The 17233-nt window shown below is 34.4% G+C and overlaps 1 protein-coding gene across 1 annotated transcript in view; it reads right to left on the bottom strand.

Annotated features, from left to right (window-relative positions):
- LOC121367711 (sphingomyelin phosphodiesterase 4-like) overlaps positions 1 to 15652 on the bottom strand; it is a 45989-nt gene extending 30337 nt beyond the window's left edge. The window contains exons 1-7 of the mRNA XM_041492042.1: positions 15623 to 15652; positions 9135 to 9218; positions 7613 to 7828; positions 6884 to 6980; positions 4967 to 5183; positions 3888 to 4050; positions 1430 to 1504 (exon numbers count right to left, since the gene is read on the bottom strand). Coding sequence (XP_041347976.1) covers positions 1430 to 1504; positions 3888 to 4050; positions 4967 to 5183; positions 6884 to 6980; positions 7613 to 7828; positions 9135 to 9218; positions 15623 to 15652 — 882 coding nt within the window. The remainder of the gene's footprint in view (positions 1 to 1429; positions 1505 to 3887; positions 4051 to 4966; positions 5184 to 6883; positions 6981 to 7612; positions 7829 to 9134; positions 9219 to 15622) is intronic.
- Positions 15653 to 17233: the final 1581 nt, after the last annotated feature.

Below are 17233 nucleotides of genomic sequence, written 5' to 3' on the forward strand. Positions count from 1 at the left end.
TTATATAGCGGTGCAATAAACACATTTTAATTACGGTTATATGGTGTCGGACTACACAGATATTGAGAGAAGAAACCCGCTGTCACCACTTCATGGGCTACTCTTTTCGATTAGCAGCAAGGGATCTTTTATATGCACTATCCCACAGACAGGAAAACACATACCATGGCCTTTGATATATCAGTTGTGGTGCACTAGCTGGAGCGAGAAGTAGCCCAATGGGCCCACCAAACAAGGATTGACCCCAGACCAACCGTGCATCAAGCGAATGCTTTACCACTGGGCTATGTCCCGCCTCGACAAACAAATAAGTGCAACAAACTAAAATGTTCATCTATGTAAAGTTCAGTTTGCACCAGTATTATTGTCAACGTCCCTAACTGCGTTATGCTTCAAATTCCGTTCACTTTGTTTTCTCGTGAACGGTTCACGCAATCAACATCCGATTTGTTGTCATCGGCACGTCGTTCATTTATGAGGTTTTTCTTCACAGTTCAGGAACATTTTTATAAACAATAAAGTTGAGAAAAGTAAGTATCTAAATACAAAACTTTACAAACCCCTAAAACCATTAATTTTACTAAGTCGTTTTTGTTTATTCCTTAAAATTACCGATATCGGATCCACATGACTCGTAGAAATTGACTTAAAATGGAGAAAGACGAATTAACTTTCGGTGCGTGTCACATGACCTCACACGTGCCAGATCAACAAGGCCAAAGAATTAAATTTTTATGATTTTTAGGATCCGTTCTTAGAATTTGTTTTCAATTATTATATTCGATCTGAAAAAGGTATGCTACATTTTTGTGCCTCTATTGTAGTGAATAGTATTCATAATACATTCATAACAGTTGTAAATAATTTCGAGTATATAAATTGTGTTAATTTAGAATCAATTCATTTAAAAAATTATATTTTACAAACTATGCGCAGGTATGGACGTAATGCCCATCAGTACTGACATCAAGTGTGAGCGATGTGTGTTGATAAAACGCGGACCGGACCAGAACGCTTGACAAATTGAATTTTTCCTTTAAAAAAATTTGAATAAATTAAGTGTTCGGCAACTGTGCATAATTAAGAAACAAAAATTTTTTCATGTAGTTGTCTTAAAAATTGAAAATGATGAACTGCACATGCGCATTACGATACTTTTTGCAAACGCATGCGCCTGAATGCAGTTAGAAACGTCGCACTTTTTCCTGTTTACTGTAGGGTGTTTCACTTTTGTTTACTAGAATGGATTTGTTTTACATCCAAATTGTAGATTTTTTACGTTAAATGATTAAAATCTATTTTGTTTCACGTATTGTAGCTGAAAAATGTAGAATAATATTTCCGTAAATATCGTATTCGTGTTTTTGTTGTTAGGTGAACGCAGTTTGGGACGTCGATGGTGTATATAGAACTTCTATAAAGTACTAACCACAGAGGCCTGAGAGAAAACTGCAAGCCGTCCAATTTCATAAGAATTCTGGTTGAGCCAAAACTCAGCAAACACCTGTCAAATAAAACTTAGAATAAATTATCACATAGATATGCTCGGACTGTGGGCTGTGGGTGCAGAATTGAGATCTATCAAAACGATAAAAGTTAATTTCCAACCTACACATAAAAAAAATAAAAAAATAAAAAATTCTTACTTTTAGTTTATTTATGGGGTGTTTTGGTTTCAAAATTCACACTGCTGCAGTTGACAACATATTTCATCCAAGTTACACATTATTTTTTTTTAAATCTTCTCTATTCTGCAGACTGCCAAAAAGGCCAGTTCTCTGAAACTCTTAAAACTATTTTTTGAAACACAAAACAATTCTATCTTTCAAAAATAAACATAGACACACATTGGGCCAATTTACATACATTAAACATCAACATTTAAGAAAAACAGGTTTTGTTAATGTAGCCCGTTATGTATAACATTTAGACTCTGGTCTCAATGTTAAAAACTATTCCCAATCCAGTATTTTAAATTACTATCCACAGTGTTCTCGCTGCCTCATTTAAGCAGGGCAGCCCGCCCAGCTACTGCATTTTGTCGCCCTGCTTTTACGTTCTCCGCCCCTCTTTATTTTCCAGCACCTATCTCCGCTATTTCCAAATGCACACTTTTTTCCATACACAATCTCCACCCCCCTTCCAAAAGAAGAAGAAAAAAACCCCAGAAAAAAAACCCCGATCAGTCTGCACACTGGACATCAAAGAAAACAAGCCGCATTGTGTACGAAAAAGCAATTGATGAAACATTTACGACAGCCACCGTAATTTAACAGTATTTTTAACAGTCTCTATTTTGTCCCATACCTGTATCCATTTGTACGTTAATATAAACAAGAAAAGTTATATTTTATTTGAGCAATGAATTTTTAAAAAAAGAATTACGGATTCAGCAATCTCCGATTAAAAAAAGCTCACTTATTTGGCGCCAAATTTGTCACGTGATCAGAACGGTCATTCTGTTTTTTGTTTCCACTAACTATAGTCTGATATTTTGTCCTCCGTTGCAGATATAATTGGTTTTAACTGATGATTTTTATTTTCTGTCATTTCTATCATTTTGTTTATTCAGCAGTTCTTTATAAAATATTATAAACTTTTCATTTTGGGGGATATCACTGCTTATAAAAACAACGGAAGTGGTAGTGTTTATCATTAAAATAATTTATTTTGGGTGCCAAATAATATATACACCGTCTGTACTAAAAGAAACAACTTTTTATCAGCTGGCGATAATATTTTATCACAGCGATCGATTCATTCGATTAAGATGGAAATAACAAAAAATGTATCCGACATTAGGGGATCACTTTACAAACATCTTTATTGTTTTTCGTATATCTTGAAATCTTCATTAATAATAATATTAAAACTTTGATTGGTTCAGCAAAAATGGAACTGCCCGTGATGTCAGACCGATAACATCTCTGGTTCAATTAAAAGACGAGTCTGCTTGTATTTCGTATAAACCTTTTTGTAGGCAAAATAAGAAGTGTTTTTCCACAAAGTCAACCAGCACACAACAATATGGTAACCATGCTCCCCCCCCCCCCCCCATTTTTTTTTGCTTTTCGTTTATTGTTGTTGTTTTTTTTTTTGTTGTTTTTTGGGGGGGTTGTTTTGTTTAGTTTTTGGTTTTTTAAGGGTGTGGTGCCGCACGGCCGCCCTCCTTTAATTTTCACCCAGCGAGAACACTGATCCATTCAACTGATTGGGTTTTTTCTCATTCCAACCAGTGCACCACAACTGGTCAAAGGCCGTGATATGTTTTCCTGTCTGTGAGAAAGTGTAGAGGATGTTTGACATCCAGTATAAATTAATGTGTCGTTAAACAAAACAAACTTCACAACGGACTTATTTCTTTTTTTTTATTAGTAATAATATAAACTATGACACCTGTATTTAAGAAAAACATTCGTAGTAAACTCAGTCTATTATGTATATTACTTATACCGAAAACATTATACCAAGTGGTCTCAACATTAAAGACTATTTCCTACCCATTAATTGAGATCCATATACATTATTTGAGACTAGTTAGAACATAATAATTTTTTTTAAAGTTTGTTTTGTTTGCCGACACCACTAGAGCACATTGATTTATTAATCATCAGCTATTGGATGTCTAACATTTTGTAATTCTGAGACTTATTCATCAGAAGAAACCCACTGCATTTTTTCTATTGCAGCAAGGGATCTTTTATATGCACTTTTCGAGACAGGAAAGCACTTACCACGGCCTTTGACCAGTAGTGGTGCACTGGTTAGAATGAGAAAAAAAAACACCTGTTAAATTGATCCCGAGACGCAAGCATCTCAAGCAAGCACTCACCGACTGAGCTAAATCCCACCCCCAGTTACAATTTATACAAGATAAAGTACAACACCTGCAGCATTGTTTCGGAACGCCATGTCTCTGCTTCTCCCTGTTCTAAGACAGGAGAGCCCTGGACGTGCTGTTTCTGCATGGCCGTGAAGCTCGTTTTAAACAGAGTGGGGCGCGTCCGCTGGTGCTGTGGACTAGGGCTTGTGCGACTTGGTGGCAGACCACTGAAAAAAAAAAATATATATAAATAGACAAACATCTAAAACCAAAATGTGATTCTGTATTATTGTTACCATAAATAATTAAAATTTTCATAAAGCTTATTTCCATTGCTATACTTATATAAATGTATTTTAATATCCATTGTCATTTGGTACAGAAGCACAAATAAAACAATACTTAGTAAAATAGCAACTTTTTTGTTTTTGTTCAACACCACTAGAGCACATCAATTTATTAATCATCGCTTAATGGATAATAAACATTTGGTATAGTCTTAGAAAGGAGAGCCGTTACACTGTTCCATTAGTATCAAGGAATATTTTATATGCACTATCCCAAAGACAGGATAACAAATGCCATAGCCTTTGATATACCAGTCACGTTGCACTGTCTGGAACGAGAAATAACCCAATGGGCCCACCGAGCGATGCCAATCAGACCACGCATCAAGCAATCGCTTTACCACTGGGCTACGTACCCCCCAAATAAATAAATAAACAAGTGTTAGTAGAGTAGTTAAAGCAGTACATGTCCCTACGAGGCCCCAAAAACATTTATAATTTCAAGGGCCACAACTCTGCCATAAATAAATAAACAAGTGTTAGTAGAGTAGTTAAAGCAGTACATGTCCCTACGAGGCCTCAAAAACATTTATAAGTTCAAGGGCCACAACTCTGCCATAAATGGGTATATTGCCATGAAATTCAAACTTGATCTGTAATAGTACATGATTAAGCTATACACAAAATACAGGTGTTTATGCATTGTAAATGTATGTAGTTACACATGTTTAAGTCAAACAGGCTATGTAAATTTGTCCTGTAATGTCTGTCTTCTTACAATCGGCTATTCTTGTGAATTTTCTTATACAAAGCACTCATATCATGTAGCATCGCCTTAAGTTGAAACAGAACAAACCCAGGGATAGTGTACTGCGCTGCTGGGCATCTCACAGAAGTTGGCATGTGCGGCATTGGAGGCAGCATCTTCTTGTCGAGGGGGAGGAAGTAGTGCATGTAGTCATCGACGAGATTCGGGTACAAGTAGTCGTAGAAGTTGACCCAGCTGATGGGAGATTGCAGAGATGGGTTCACCACGTAGTACGCAAAGTGGAACATGAAGTACTCAAAGGCACTTAGCAAATGTTAAAGAAATATCTAATTTAAAAAAGTGATTAGAAGTTTACTCGTTAGTTTTAATAAACACTTTTTTTTTTAAACCAGATATTAAAACAAAACAATTACAAGTAAAAAGGAAAAGAATCTTTCCAGACATTGACATGACTGAGGGGAGTGATTAGCTGCTTCCCTAATTTAGACGGATAGCCATTTAAGATATAGAGAGAGATGTTTTATTTAACGACGCACTCCATTGAGAGAGTAAACCCGCTGTCGACACTTCATGGGCTACTCTTTTCAATTAGCAGCAAGGGTTCTTTTATATGCATCATCCCACAGACAGGGTAGTACCAGTCGTGGTGCACTGGCTGGAACGAGAAATAGGCCCACCATCGAGGATCGATCCTAGACCAACCGCGCATCAAGCGAGCACTTTACCACTAGGCTACATCCCGCCCCTGCATTTAAGATATTACCATGTTGACACATGTCAAGGGGAGCTAAAAATTACTCTTTTAACTAGTTTCAGGGGAATGAATGGGAGGGAGAGTGATAAACTTACCTTTAAACAGTGAGTTTTGCTCTGGTTATTTTGTGCTTAACATGATTTTTTTAACACTTGGTTAGAAAAGAAAGACGGAGGGAATCTGCTGCTATTAACCTTCTGACTACTGCAGGCGAGATATCTCGCCCGACGTCACGTCAGTCGATATACTGTACACTGTATTCCCCAATTCATATTTCCCGCCGTTTTGCACACGACACTCACCGGAAACGGAAATATAATTAAAGAAAAAAGATTTTTTTTCAAAATGGTGGTTTTTGTTTTGATTTTTTCAATTGAAAATACCTTGAAATTTTGAGTTCAAAAAGTGGTTTTCGGCAAGTATTTTCGTTTGACAACAATGGCGGCACGTCGCGGTAATTTTCAGGGATCGATAGCTGATTGTAACAGCTAATTTGATAATAAATTTGATCGTTTTACTAACAACGAAAATTACCAAATATTGCAATATGAATCGTAGTTCGGGTTTTAAAAAAAATTCTGGTCAGAAAACCACTGTTATCGGGAATAATGGACATAAATACTGGACAGCTGGCCACAAATGCCCGTAAGTAAACGCAACTTTTTCGATTTTTTGCCTAATTTTAATCACCATTAGCCGATCTAAAATAATAAAAATTACAAAAAAAGACACGAAAATAATACTTACCGATTCATATATGAACTTTATTTCATGTATTTATGAAACATTTAAGTGAATATATGTGAGTAAAAATTATAAACTTGTACCCACTCAACGTGGTTTTTGTTAAAAATTAATCCAGTAGTCTAAAGGTTAAATCGGCTACTCCTACTAAAAAAGCAGAAAAGCATTTATTCTCAAAAACAGGATAGTATGTATCATATAACCAAGTTAGAAGATTAGTTGTTTTGTCTGTTTTTGTAAATATATTAAACCATCTGAACACAGTAGTTGACCATATTTTGATTATGTCATTTCTTCTATATGTAATAATATAATCAACCAATCAGAACAAAGCTTACAAATGCAAAGGGCTTGATATTAAACTTAATTAAACTAGAGATTTGATCGGTTCCGACATTAAATATAATTTTGAAAAGAACCAATGTAATCGGCTGTGGGCACAGGGCAGGCAAAAAGGACTTCAGACCAAACAATATTTCTTTTTATAAAGTATTTAAAAAGGATATCTAGTGCTAAGTATGTTTGACCAAATCCATCTTGACGAAGCTTGTTGATGTAAAACATAGGAATTGCTCCTTCTTCTATCAAGTGTCTTGATGGAGCCTGTAAATAAAATAATTAAATTATCATGCAATGTACAAAGTTTGTATACATTTTTGCTATATACACTGTTATAACTATATGACCATATTCACTGAAAATCTACTGCTTTTGACTGCCAAATTCACAAATAGCAAATTTTAAAACCTGGAAAATTAATTTTAATTTTGATGTAACAATTGATATTTTGTTGAAAAATAATTGTTGGTTTTCGTGGGGTTTTTTTTCAGTTTTTAAATTAAACAGAACTAGGTATGGTAGAAGATATGCCTACAACTCAGTGTCCTAATAACATGAAGGTCTGGGATCGATTCCCGTCGGTGGGCCCATTGGGCTATTTCTTGTTCTAACCAGTGCACCATGACTGGTATATCAAAGGCTGTGGTATGTGTTATCCTGTCTGTGGGATGGTGCATATAAAATGTAGCAGGTTTCCTCTCTAAGATTATATGTAAAAATTACCAAATGTTTTGACATCCAATAGACGATGATTACACCAATGTGCTCTAGCGGTGTCGTTAAACAAGACAAACTTTAACTTTATTAACATGAAGAAGACGAAGTTCACAGGTAGCATGTCGAATGTTAAATGGATATTTATAAGCATAAATGAAAATGAAGTAGGTTTTTCTCACAGGCAGGTGGTTGAGTTGAAATTCATATTGTAGGTAAGTGTCGGCCTGCAGGTTGTAGATAAGATTCAGAAACTGACTCTCAGGTGCCAGGAAGCGCCGGACTGCGTGGAACTCATGCGGATTCTGATACTTGGATATTTTGTCCAAATCCCAACCTAGCTCTGCACCATAGCCAAATATACTCTCCACAATGTAAGGCAAGCAATTTTTCAGTTCCTGTATTTAACAAAAAATACAGTCGTGAAAGCAAACATTATAATATTTTTCAGTTCTTGTATTTAAAACAATAACTTCACAATCTTGATGCTTAAGGAACTGGACTAATAAGTTCTAGATACTGGTGGTTCGGGATAAACAGTTGTGTGTTAAAATTATGACATTCAACAATTTCTCAATGTCAAGAGATCAAGTTAACAAAGATTGACTGAAAGGAATTAATGTGTCAACAGTTTCAAAAAGTGACATCTTAAATATTTTTCAAAAACAGATAATTGCTTAACAGAAGTGTACCCAGTATAGACAAATGATTGCTTAATAGAGGTATCTGCTTCACCAGGCATTACAAATTTATAATACAAACCATTCTTTAGTTTTCATGGAGTTGCATACAATACAGATGTTATTGTTATTGTTAGTGTGTGTGTGTGTGTGTGTGTGTGTGTGTGTGTATGCATGCGCGAGTGTGCATGTGTGCGTGCACGCGTGTTTATGTACATTTGTTTGTAACTTGTATTAAGTTATGCACACACATTAGCAGAGCTTCTAAATTATGGTAGCTCCACTTCATGGCTAGAAATATTCAGCGTTGGACTAGTAAATAACTACCGGTACTACTATTGCCACGACTGATAGCTAGTGGGGGAAAAAAAGGAGGATGCCAATGCTGCATTTGATTTTTTTTTGTAAATATGAATATCATGCCCTCCTCATCCCCCCCCCCACCCCTCCAAATCTAAGGGTTTTAAGCTCTATCTCTCTCTCTGACATATCCAATTATTAGTATTAGTAAAATTGTATTTACTTACAAGTAGGGGTAGTGAATTTCTAATCGTGGCCAGTTACAAAATTTTTAATCACTGATGACATGGCTATTGGATTGTTATAAAAATTCTTGAATTATGTTAAAGGGACATTCCTGAGTTTGCTGCAATTTTTAAGATGTTAATTGTTATCAATTAACTGAAACTTTTTAATGATTGTAATTACATATTAAATATATTTTTCTGCATAAAATATTAGTGGTTGTATATTAAACATGTTTCTGATCGTTCTAATATTTATATTAGGTTAAATTTCATTTTATTTCCTAAAATATTGTTTTTTCATACGTACAAAATTATTTGAAGACAAAATCCAGTTTGGGTTTCTTACAAATATAAAGACAACCAGAAACACATTGAATATACAGACACTGATATTCTAAACAAGAAAATATATGTAATGTGTAAGTTTAATCGTCGGAAACATCTTACAATGCAGCAAACTCAGGAATGTTCCTTTAATACATGGTATATAAACTAACTTTTATGCTTGTTTTTCTGATGAGATCTTCCACTTCCTGGCACCTCTGTGGAAGACGTTTGGTAAAAATACTCTGTAGCTGAAGCTGGGAAAAAAAAGACAGTGGTTACAGAATGTTTTATAATTAACATAATGTCAACCACCCTCCCATGGTTATATAGCTTTTAAAATTTCAATTGTACAAATACAATTTGGCAGAAGATATGTTACCAGTACATTTTTTCTACCCTTAATAGGGTTGAAAATTAATATGAAAACCATGTTCGCCAGCAGGGCCAGTTGAAGATAAATCTTACTGGCCCTTCTCAAATTCAACTAGCCCTCCAATTATCACATATAAATTTAACTGAAGAGACAAAATCAAAACTAGAATGTTTTTGTTTTTTTAAATAATAACCATGTGCTCACCATACATAGTCTGTTTGCATCAAAAGAAAACCGATGAATTGGCATTTAACTTCATAATAATAAAGTTAAATTCATATAAAAACATGTTATTAAGTTTTAAACCCATACCAACTCAAATAAAAAAAATGAAAAATAAATCCAGTGTAATTAAAAATGTTACTTTACAAAGTACCATTAAATCAGACATATTAAATCTCATTTTTAATACAGGGGTGAAGGACAGAATGGTAGAACAGCCCAGGTATGCTGCTTGACTTGCATTGTCTTTGAAGTAAAAGATAATGTAGTAAAATGAGACTAAAGGTAGAACTGCGCGTTCTTTAGTAGACTAATCTGGGAGTGGCAGTCCTTTTTGTGGCAAATGGGAAGGAATAAACTTTGTGGCAATGCATGAGGGGTGAAATTGTCAGTAAATGTTTTCCCCGGGAGCAGCTGTTCTCCTACAGGTGAAGCACTAGATATAGAACCATGGAATCATCCACTATTTTGCCAAATACCCATTAGACTGCATAAAACACAACAATCAGTCTGCACACTGGATATCAAAGGAAATTAGCTGTGTTGTGTACGAAAAAGCAATTGACAATTCGGCAATCTCCGATTGAAAAAAACCCCACTCATTTGGAGCCAAATTTCAGAATGGTCATTCTGTCTTTTGTTTCCACTAATTATCGTCTGATATCTTATCAACGAGTTCTGATAAATTATGATATCACAAGACATGAAGGGGTATTCTTTTTATCATCCAGTATCATTCTTTTTATTTGAGACAGTTAACTCATTAACTAGCAGAACGTTAGTGGTGTGACATCACCAATGGTAGGTTTAGTGCTGAAACAAAGACAGTGACTTAACAAAACATTGTCTTGTGATTGAAATTGGACCAATCAACATTATAAGAAGCAATATCTCCTGCGGAGATATCGCAAATTATAGTGCCAGCAATATCTCCTACAAAAGCCTTTAATGGATGATAAAATTGGTTGTAATGTAACTGATGACTTTTACTTTCTGTCATTTCTGTCATTCTGTTTATATTGTAAACCTTTCATTTTGGGAGTATATCACTGCTTAGGCCTGAATTTTTTTTTACTTGTTTCCTATTACATACTGGAAAAATATAGGGTAGGTAGGTAGGAAAAACATTTGCTTTTGGAAAATAATTTTATTTATGGATATTAAACAAAGGTGTTGACTACCAGTATCCAAAATAACCTCTACATGTATAGAAATGCATTATGCAAACCAACAATACCATTCCTCGGTGTTTTCCCTAGAAATGAAGTAAGGCATGGTAAAGTGACATTTTGGGGGCATATTTAATGTGCAGTTTTAAATATAAGGGATTTTTTTCTCTCCATAAGATATACAATTTCCAAAAGGACAAAAACCATATGGCCATTTTATTTTCTATATCTATTTCATAACTTAATTAAAAAAAGGAAATATGTAGTACTATCCACATAGGTGTGTTTAAAGGCTTCTTTTTACATAGGCAACTTATAAATTTATAAAAGGCAAGGCATTTTGATTTTGAGGGCAACATGGTGCTAACCTATCTGTGGGAGAGTACATACAAAAGACCCCTTGCTGTTTAATAATAGGCAGAAGGTTTACTCTCATATTAACACTTAACTCACTTAACTTCTGTACTGGTCCAGGACAGACTTGGCTGAACCTTAATTGAATAGAAACCAGTAAATAAGTTATAACAATTTCTTTTAATGAAAACTGAAAAGAAGGGTTCTATATTTATCTGTCCAACAATAACATTTAAAAAAATATATATTATCTTTTGTAGTGTATCTAAGAAATGGTAGACTTACCAATTTTATAATTTGCAATGTTAGTTTTATTCTGTATGCATCCAGTATTAAAGTACACACTTGGTTTGAAGCAATCAATTGGTCCAATGAATAGAAATGCAATACAAATGCTCAGGATGCTCAAACGAATGTCGAAAAGTAAAGTTTGTTTTATTTAACGACGCCACTAGAGCACATTGATTTTTATCTTTAGTATCATCGGCTATTGGACGTCAAACACATGGTCATTCTGACACTGTTTTTAGCGGAAACCCGCAAAGTTCCCAGTGACCACTTACAAAAAATAACGAAACGCATCAAGATCTTACTAACATATTTAATCATTTGATTTGGCAGTAAACTTCATCAGTATCGGTAAACATTCCCTCCCCTAGTTTATCAGGTCACTAAATTTCTACAAGGCCAGTTTGTCGCTGGAGTAAATCATTATATATAGTTATTATTATTATTATTATTATTTATTATTAATCAGAACACCTCGCTACGCTAGATGAAGAGTAAATCGGAAAAGATCGCATATATTCGTGAAAACAATTTTCCGACTCTTCGCCCGATATCTCACGAAAGTTACCGAACTTCAATCTGAAGGGAAGTAACTCCATCAATCAATTGTTAGAAGAAAACATTTCGTGGCTAACGGTTCGCCAATAAAACTAAATTTGCTTGTGATAGTTTTGGAATGTTTTCGTGGAAATCGTTGTTATATTAAAAAAACATTTTTGGATATACCAAAAATGTTTTAGGGTCGGCAGGTTCAAATTAGGGTCGGTCGGGTAACCGGAAACAAACAATATTTTATGATACGCCTTATAAAAACAACAGAAGTGGTAGTGTTTATCATTAAAATCATTTATCTCGGGTGCCAAATAATATTTACACCGCCCTTACAAAAACGAAACTTTTTATCAGCTGGCGATAATATTTTACCACAGCGATCGATTCATTCGATGAAGATGGAAATAAAAAAAAATGTATCCAAAATCAGGGGATCACTTTACAAACATCTTTATTATTTTTTGTATATCTTGAAATCTTTATTAAAATAATATTATTAAAACTTTGATCGGTTAAGCAAAACCGGAACTGCCCTTGAATGCCCAGACTGATAACATCTTCGGTTCAATTAAAAGACTACCAGTAGTCTGCTTGTATTTCGTATAAACCTTTTTGTAGGCAAAGTCTACCAACGCACAAACCCCCCCCCCCCTTTTTTTTTTTTGATTTTCGGGGTGGGTTTTTTTTTCTTTTCTGTTTTTTCAAGGTTATCATGCCGCGCGGCTGCCCTCCTTTAATTTTCACCCAGTGAGAACACTGTACATGTAATATTGACGTGTGTAATGGGATGCCAATATGTATTACCATAACAAATATGATGAATGTCATATTTGATATGGTAATCCATACTGACATCTAAATTATATATAGTAATGTCAAGCTTGAATGAATTTAGCAAAGTATTAAGCAACATTGCATAATTACTGATAATATCGTTTCAAAATAAAGTTTAAATATTTTTTACTAAGGCTTTAAAAAAAATGTGTGTTTCTGGTTTCCCAACCTACCCTAATTTTATGTAGCGACCCTGACATTTTTTTAATAAATAAAATAAAATCATGATCCCCAATTTTTTGGCAACGAGCAAACTAGATTCGGAACACCTCGGTCAATTACGGTTGTTCAGTTTCATTAGATTAAAAAAACAGAAAGAAAAAGTTCCTACCTACCTACTCTATTTTTTTGCAATCTGCAAACTAGATTCGGAACACCTTGGCCGATTAGTTTCTTTGTTTGATTCGATTTAAAAAAAAAAAAAAAAAAAGGTTCCTACCTACCTACTCTATTTGATATTTAATTATAATTATAATTTAGTTAAAGTCTGTTAGTCGATAACATCTTAAAAATTGTAGAAATTCAGGAATCTCCTACAAAAGCCTTTAATGGATGATAAAGATAGATAGATAGGTAGATAGATAGATATAGATATCATTTTCATTGAATAGTCATACTCAATATAATAATCATGGGAAACGAAATTTCGGTTCTGTGATTTTACTGACATGGTACCGAAACGGTACCAGAAACGATTGTTTCAGTGAAATCCAAAGGCCTGCATATTGAAAGGTATCAGCATGCTTATTATAAACACTGTACATGCCTACATTAACCCCCTGATTACTGGGCTGACCCGTATTTTTCGCACCATTGTTTTGGCTTCGTACACAGTAAATAAAACATATCCAACGGTAATGATATATTTGACAAAAGGTACTTTTTATTTCTTTCATCTTTTGAAACTTAAAATTAATATTTTGTCCAGAATTATGAAAAATAACAAAATACCAACCTGTAAACAACGTTGTCCGCTGTTATAGAAATTTGACAGGGGTCAAGGTTAGTAGACCAGTGTTTATTTTAATGTGGCAATAATATAGCTAATTTTGAATTTGAATGACGTTATTATTCCAATGACATCACTTTGAAACGCCTTATAATAACCATACACTGGGTACATGACGATTCCGTTTTAAGAATGCTGGAAAAATTCCAATGCAAACTTGCTATTGGCAGTATTGAAAAATTTTTGTTTGAACATTACTAATGCATCTGAATGTGTTTGAAGAAAATCTTGTGATTAAAAAATTGTACCTTTTACGAAATATGGATATCAAGTGAAATTACGGTAAGATATGCTATATTTATTGTGTACGAACCCAAAACAAGGGTGCGAAAAGTGACTGTCGTCAACTTTAATTTCATGGATTTTCGCAGATTTAATTAATCTCATTTATTTTTAAAATAAACTGACATGTCTCTTACTACTGGCAGTGCATGTTGATTAATACTTTGTTAAAAGAAAAATGTTTGTAATAAAAATTGTTAAACTCAAACTGGAAAAGAAAGGGAAATACTTCCATGTCATTTACGGAATTACAACTACAATGAAAATACCATGAACCAACGGTTACTAGTCATTTTGTACCACAGTCATTTCATACCATAGCCATTTCGTACCTACTTTTTACCATCTCGTACCATGTTTGGTCATTTCGTACCATAATGGGTTCGTACTCGGCATCTTATTTTGTTCACTTCTTATTTTTATTGTTGATGAATAAACGTTGACGTGTAAACATACCTTGTAAAGTGAGCAAAGGTTTAAATGAACATATGTATATTGCCACTGATGATCATTTCATATGATACGAGACTCCCCCTCCTATATTATATAGGCTTACGTCCTTAGCCCACTGTCGACAGATTCTCTGCCTATGCTTGCCTTATTGCTGTTGGATAAACAATCGTTATAATCAACAGTCACATCAGTATCGATGTAGAATATCACTGTGTGGTCTAGTCTATGATTAAGTATAGCAAAATATACATGATCTTGAAATCATAATAACTTTATTTCACATTTCATAACAAAACAGAACTATACTCAAGCTACAGTTAAAACACTTTTGAAATCACTAGAGTTGTGGTGTCAGTCATCAGCGACATGCACCAATCTGGAACAGATTTTCAACAGGCGGCCGCCACTGACTTTCCAATCACTATAAAGTGCCCAATTTTCGAAGAGCACCTTTTGTGTGACTCTGGCACCCTTCCTCTTCGTGGGTAATTAAGGTTTTTCTGAGATCAGCTTGTCTTAGAAGATCTTGATACTAGTATGTTATTCTAACACAAAGTGCTAGCTGGTAATTAATATAATGATGAACGGAAATGTTTGATAAAATAAAAGTAATATATCATCTTTTTCTTATTATTTGTTTGTTTCTTCTTAAGGGTGGGGATTCAATATAGCTGCATTAGCCTAATGTTTATTTTTTAAATAAGTAATTCGACATTTTACTATCAGTCAACTAAGCTGCACAATAAATGATCGAGGTACGAAATGACTTTGGTACGAAATAACCAAGGTACGAAATGACCAAACAGACATGGTACGAAATAACCATGGTCGAAATGACCAAATACCTATGGTACGAAATGACCAAATAACTATGGTACGAAATGACCTGGGTACAAAATGACTTGGATACGAAATGGTAAAATTGGGTACGAAATGACTATGTTACGAATTGACTGGTTACCGAACCAACACATAATAACAAAATAATGAGCAATGTTAAACCGCTTTTCTAACTGTGGGTTAGAGGGCCATTTAAAATAGTAATACGTATCTCTGTTAATAATGTGATGAATTGTTATTCTAAGAACAAAATAGTTTACTGTGATAAATTAAAATCGCTACCAAAACTCCTGGACCGCCAATAGCCGCCATTTTCGTTTTCTTTGGTAAATTCTACCACTAGTAGGGCGCTTCGATGCTTGTAAAGCCAAACAAAACAAAATAAAAATAATAATAAGGCCTAATAAAATATAAAATTATAAATGTAATTTTCTGAAATATAATATAATATAATAATAATAATAATAATAATAATAATAATAATAATAATAATAATAATAAATATATAAACATTATAAATGTAATTTGCTGAAGCAAATACATGTTTAATGCTACAGACAGGATTGAAACATAATTTTATTGTCATGTACATAAGAAAAATTGCATAGTTATGCTTTTCTAATTTCACACATTTATTAGGAAGTGTGTGGTCTATAATAGCGTAATTTAGTGCTGTAACCAAAATATTTAAACTAAAAAGTGATGGGTGGGTCATTTGTTTCTTTCTGCGATGGGTTCAGGCCATTCCAAATTAACAATCTGTTTACTAAACTGGCAATTTTTTCCAGCCGATACCAAACAAAACGGCGAAATGAAAGGAATATTTATTGAACATGTTAAGCTACTGCTATTTGAGGTCTCACATACATGTTTCTCATTGTTCATCTGGATGCATTATAAAGTTTATACCCAAGGATTGATTGTCATACACATCAAGTTTCGTGTTTAAATAAAATAAAAAGTACAATTACAAATAAAAACCACACTTGGGAGCAAAATGTTTAGGGGGGGTCGCGTCATGCTCATCCATAAAATACATTTAAAATGAAAAATTGCTTGCAGCAGTAGGATGATATTCCCCCTTTACACACGCGTCTGACTGCATCGCAAATTTTTGCAATTCAAAAATGCTTTTAGCTCGTTCAAAAATGCTTTCTTGCATATATCGCGCCTTGCTGGTGAGATGAGAACATTACCCAAATTAACAAGTTAGATAATATTAATGCATAATTTACGCAACAGTTAAACAGTACAATGTGATTATATGTTAGACGAGATATTATCATCTACATCTCATTTCACGCTGTGAACGCAACGCTTCTTTAATCCACCTTACTACCGAACTAGCCTATGTCGCATACCACAGACCTTTCTTTCCATAGATACACCTGAAAATTAATTAAGCACCACCATGTGCCTTATACTTACAATTGTGACTATTTCCTGTATGCAAACACTAAAATTATTGTTCTGTCACGCAGGCCCGTAGCCAATGGGAGTCGGGGGGATCGGTCGACCCTCCCCCTACCGGTGACTTTTTTTTCAGTATGCAACTCGGGCGCATCGTATATGCCTAAACGACCCCCCACCTCTCAAAATCCTGGCTACGTATACAGAGTATATTGGGGGTGGGGGGAGATCGACAGGAAGAAACATCATCGTTACATCAATATTCAATGTATTCTAGGGGAGAAGACAGAAACCGTGTAAATGTCTCAAAATGTATGGTAACTGACTATGAAGCTGAAATCGCACTGATGTGCGTCTCGTAAGGAATTTAGTTATACCATCTCTGCAAATACCCAGTAGATACAGAATATGTTTTTTAAAATCTCAATATGTGGTTTAAAGTCTGTGGCACGTAGGGCATCCACGAGTCGAGTACTCGAGGAT

This window comes from Gigantopelta aegis, chromosome 3, assembly GCF_016097555.1.
Source record: "Gigantopelta aegis isolate Gae_Host chromosome 3, Gae_host_genome, whole genome shotgun sequence".
NCBI lineage: Eukaryota > Metazoa > Mollusca > Gastropoda > Neomphalida > Peltospiridae > Gigantopelta > Gigantopelta aegis.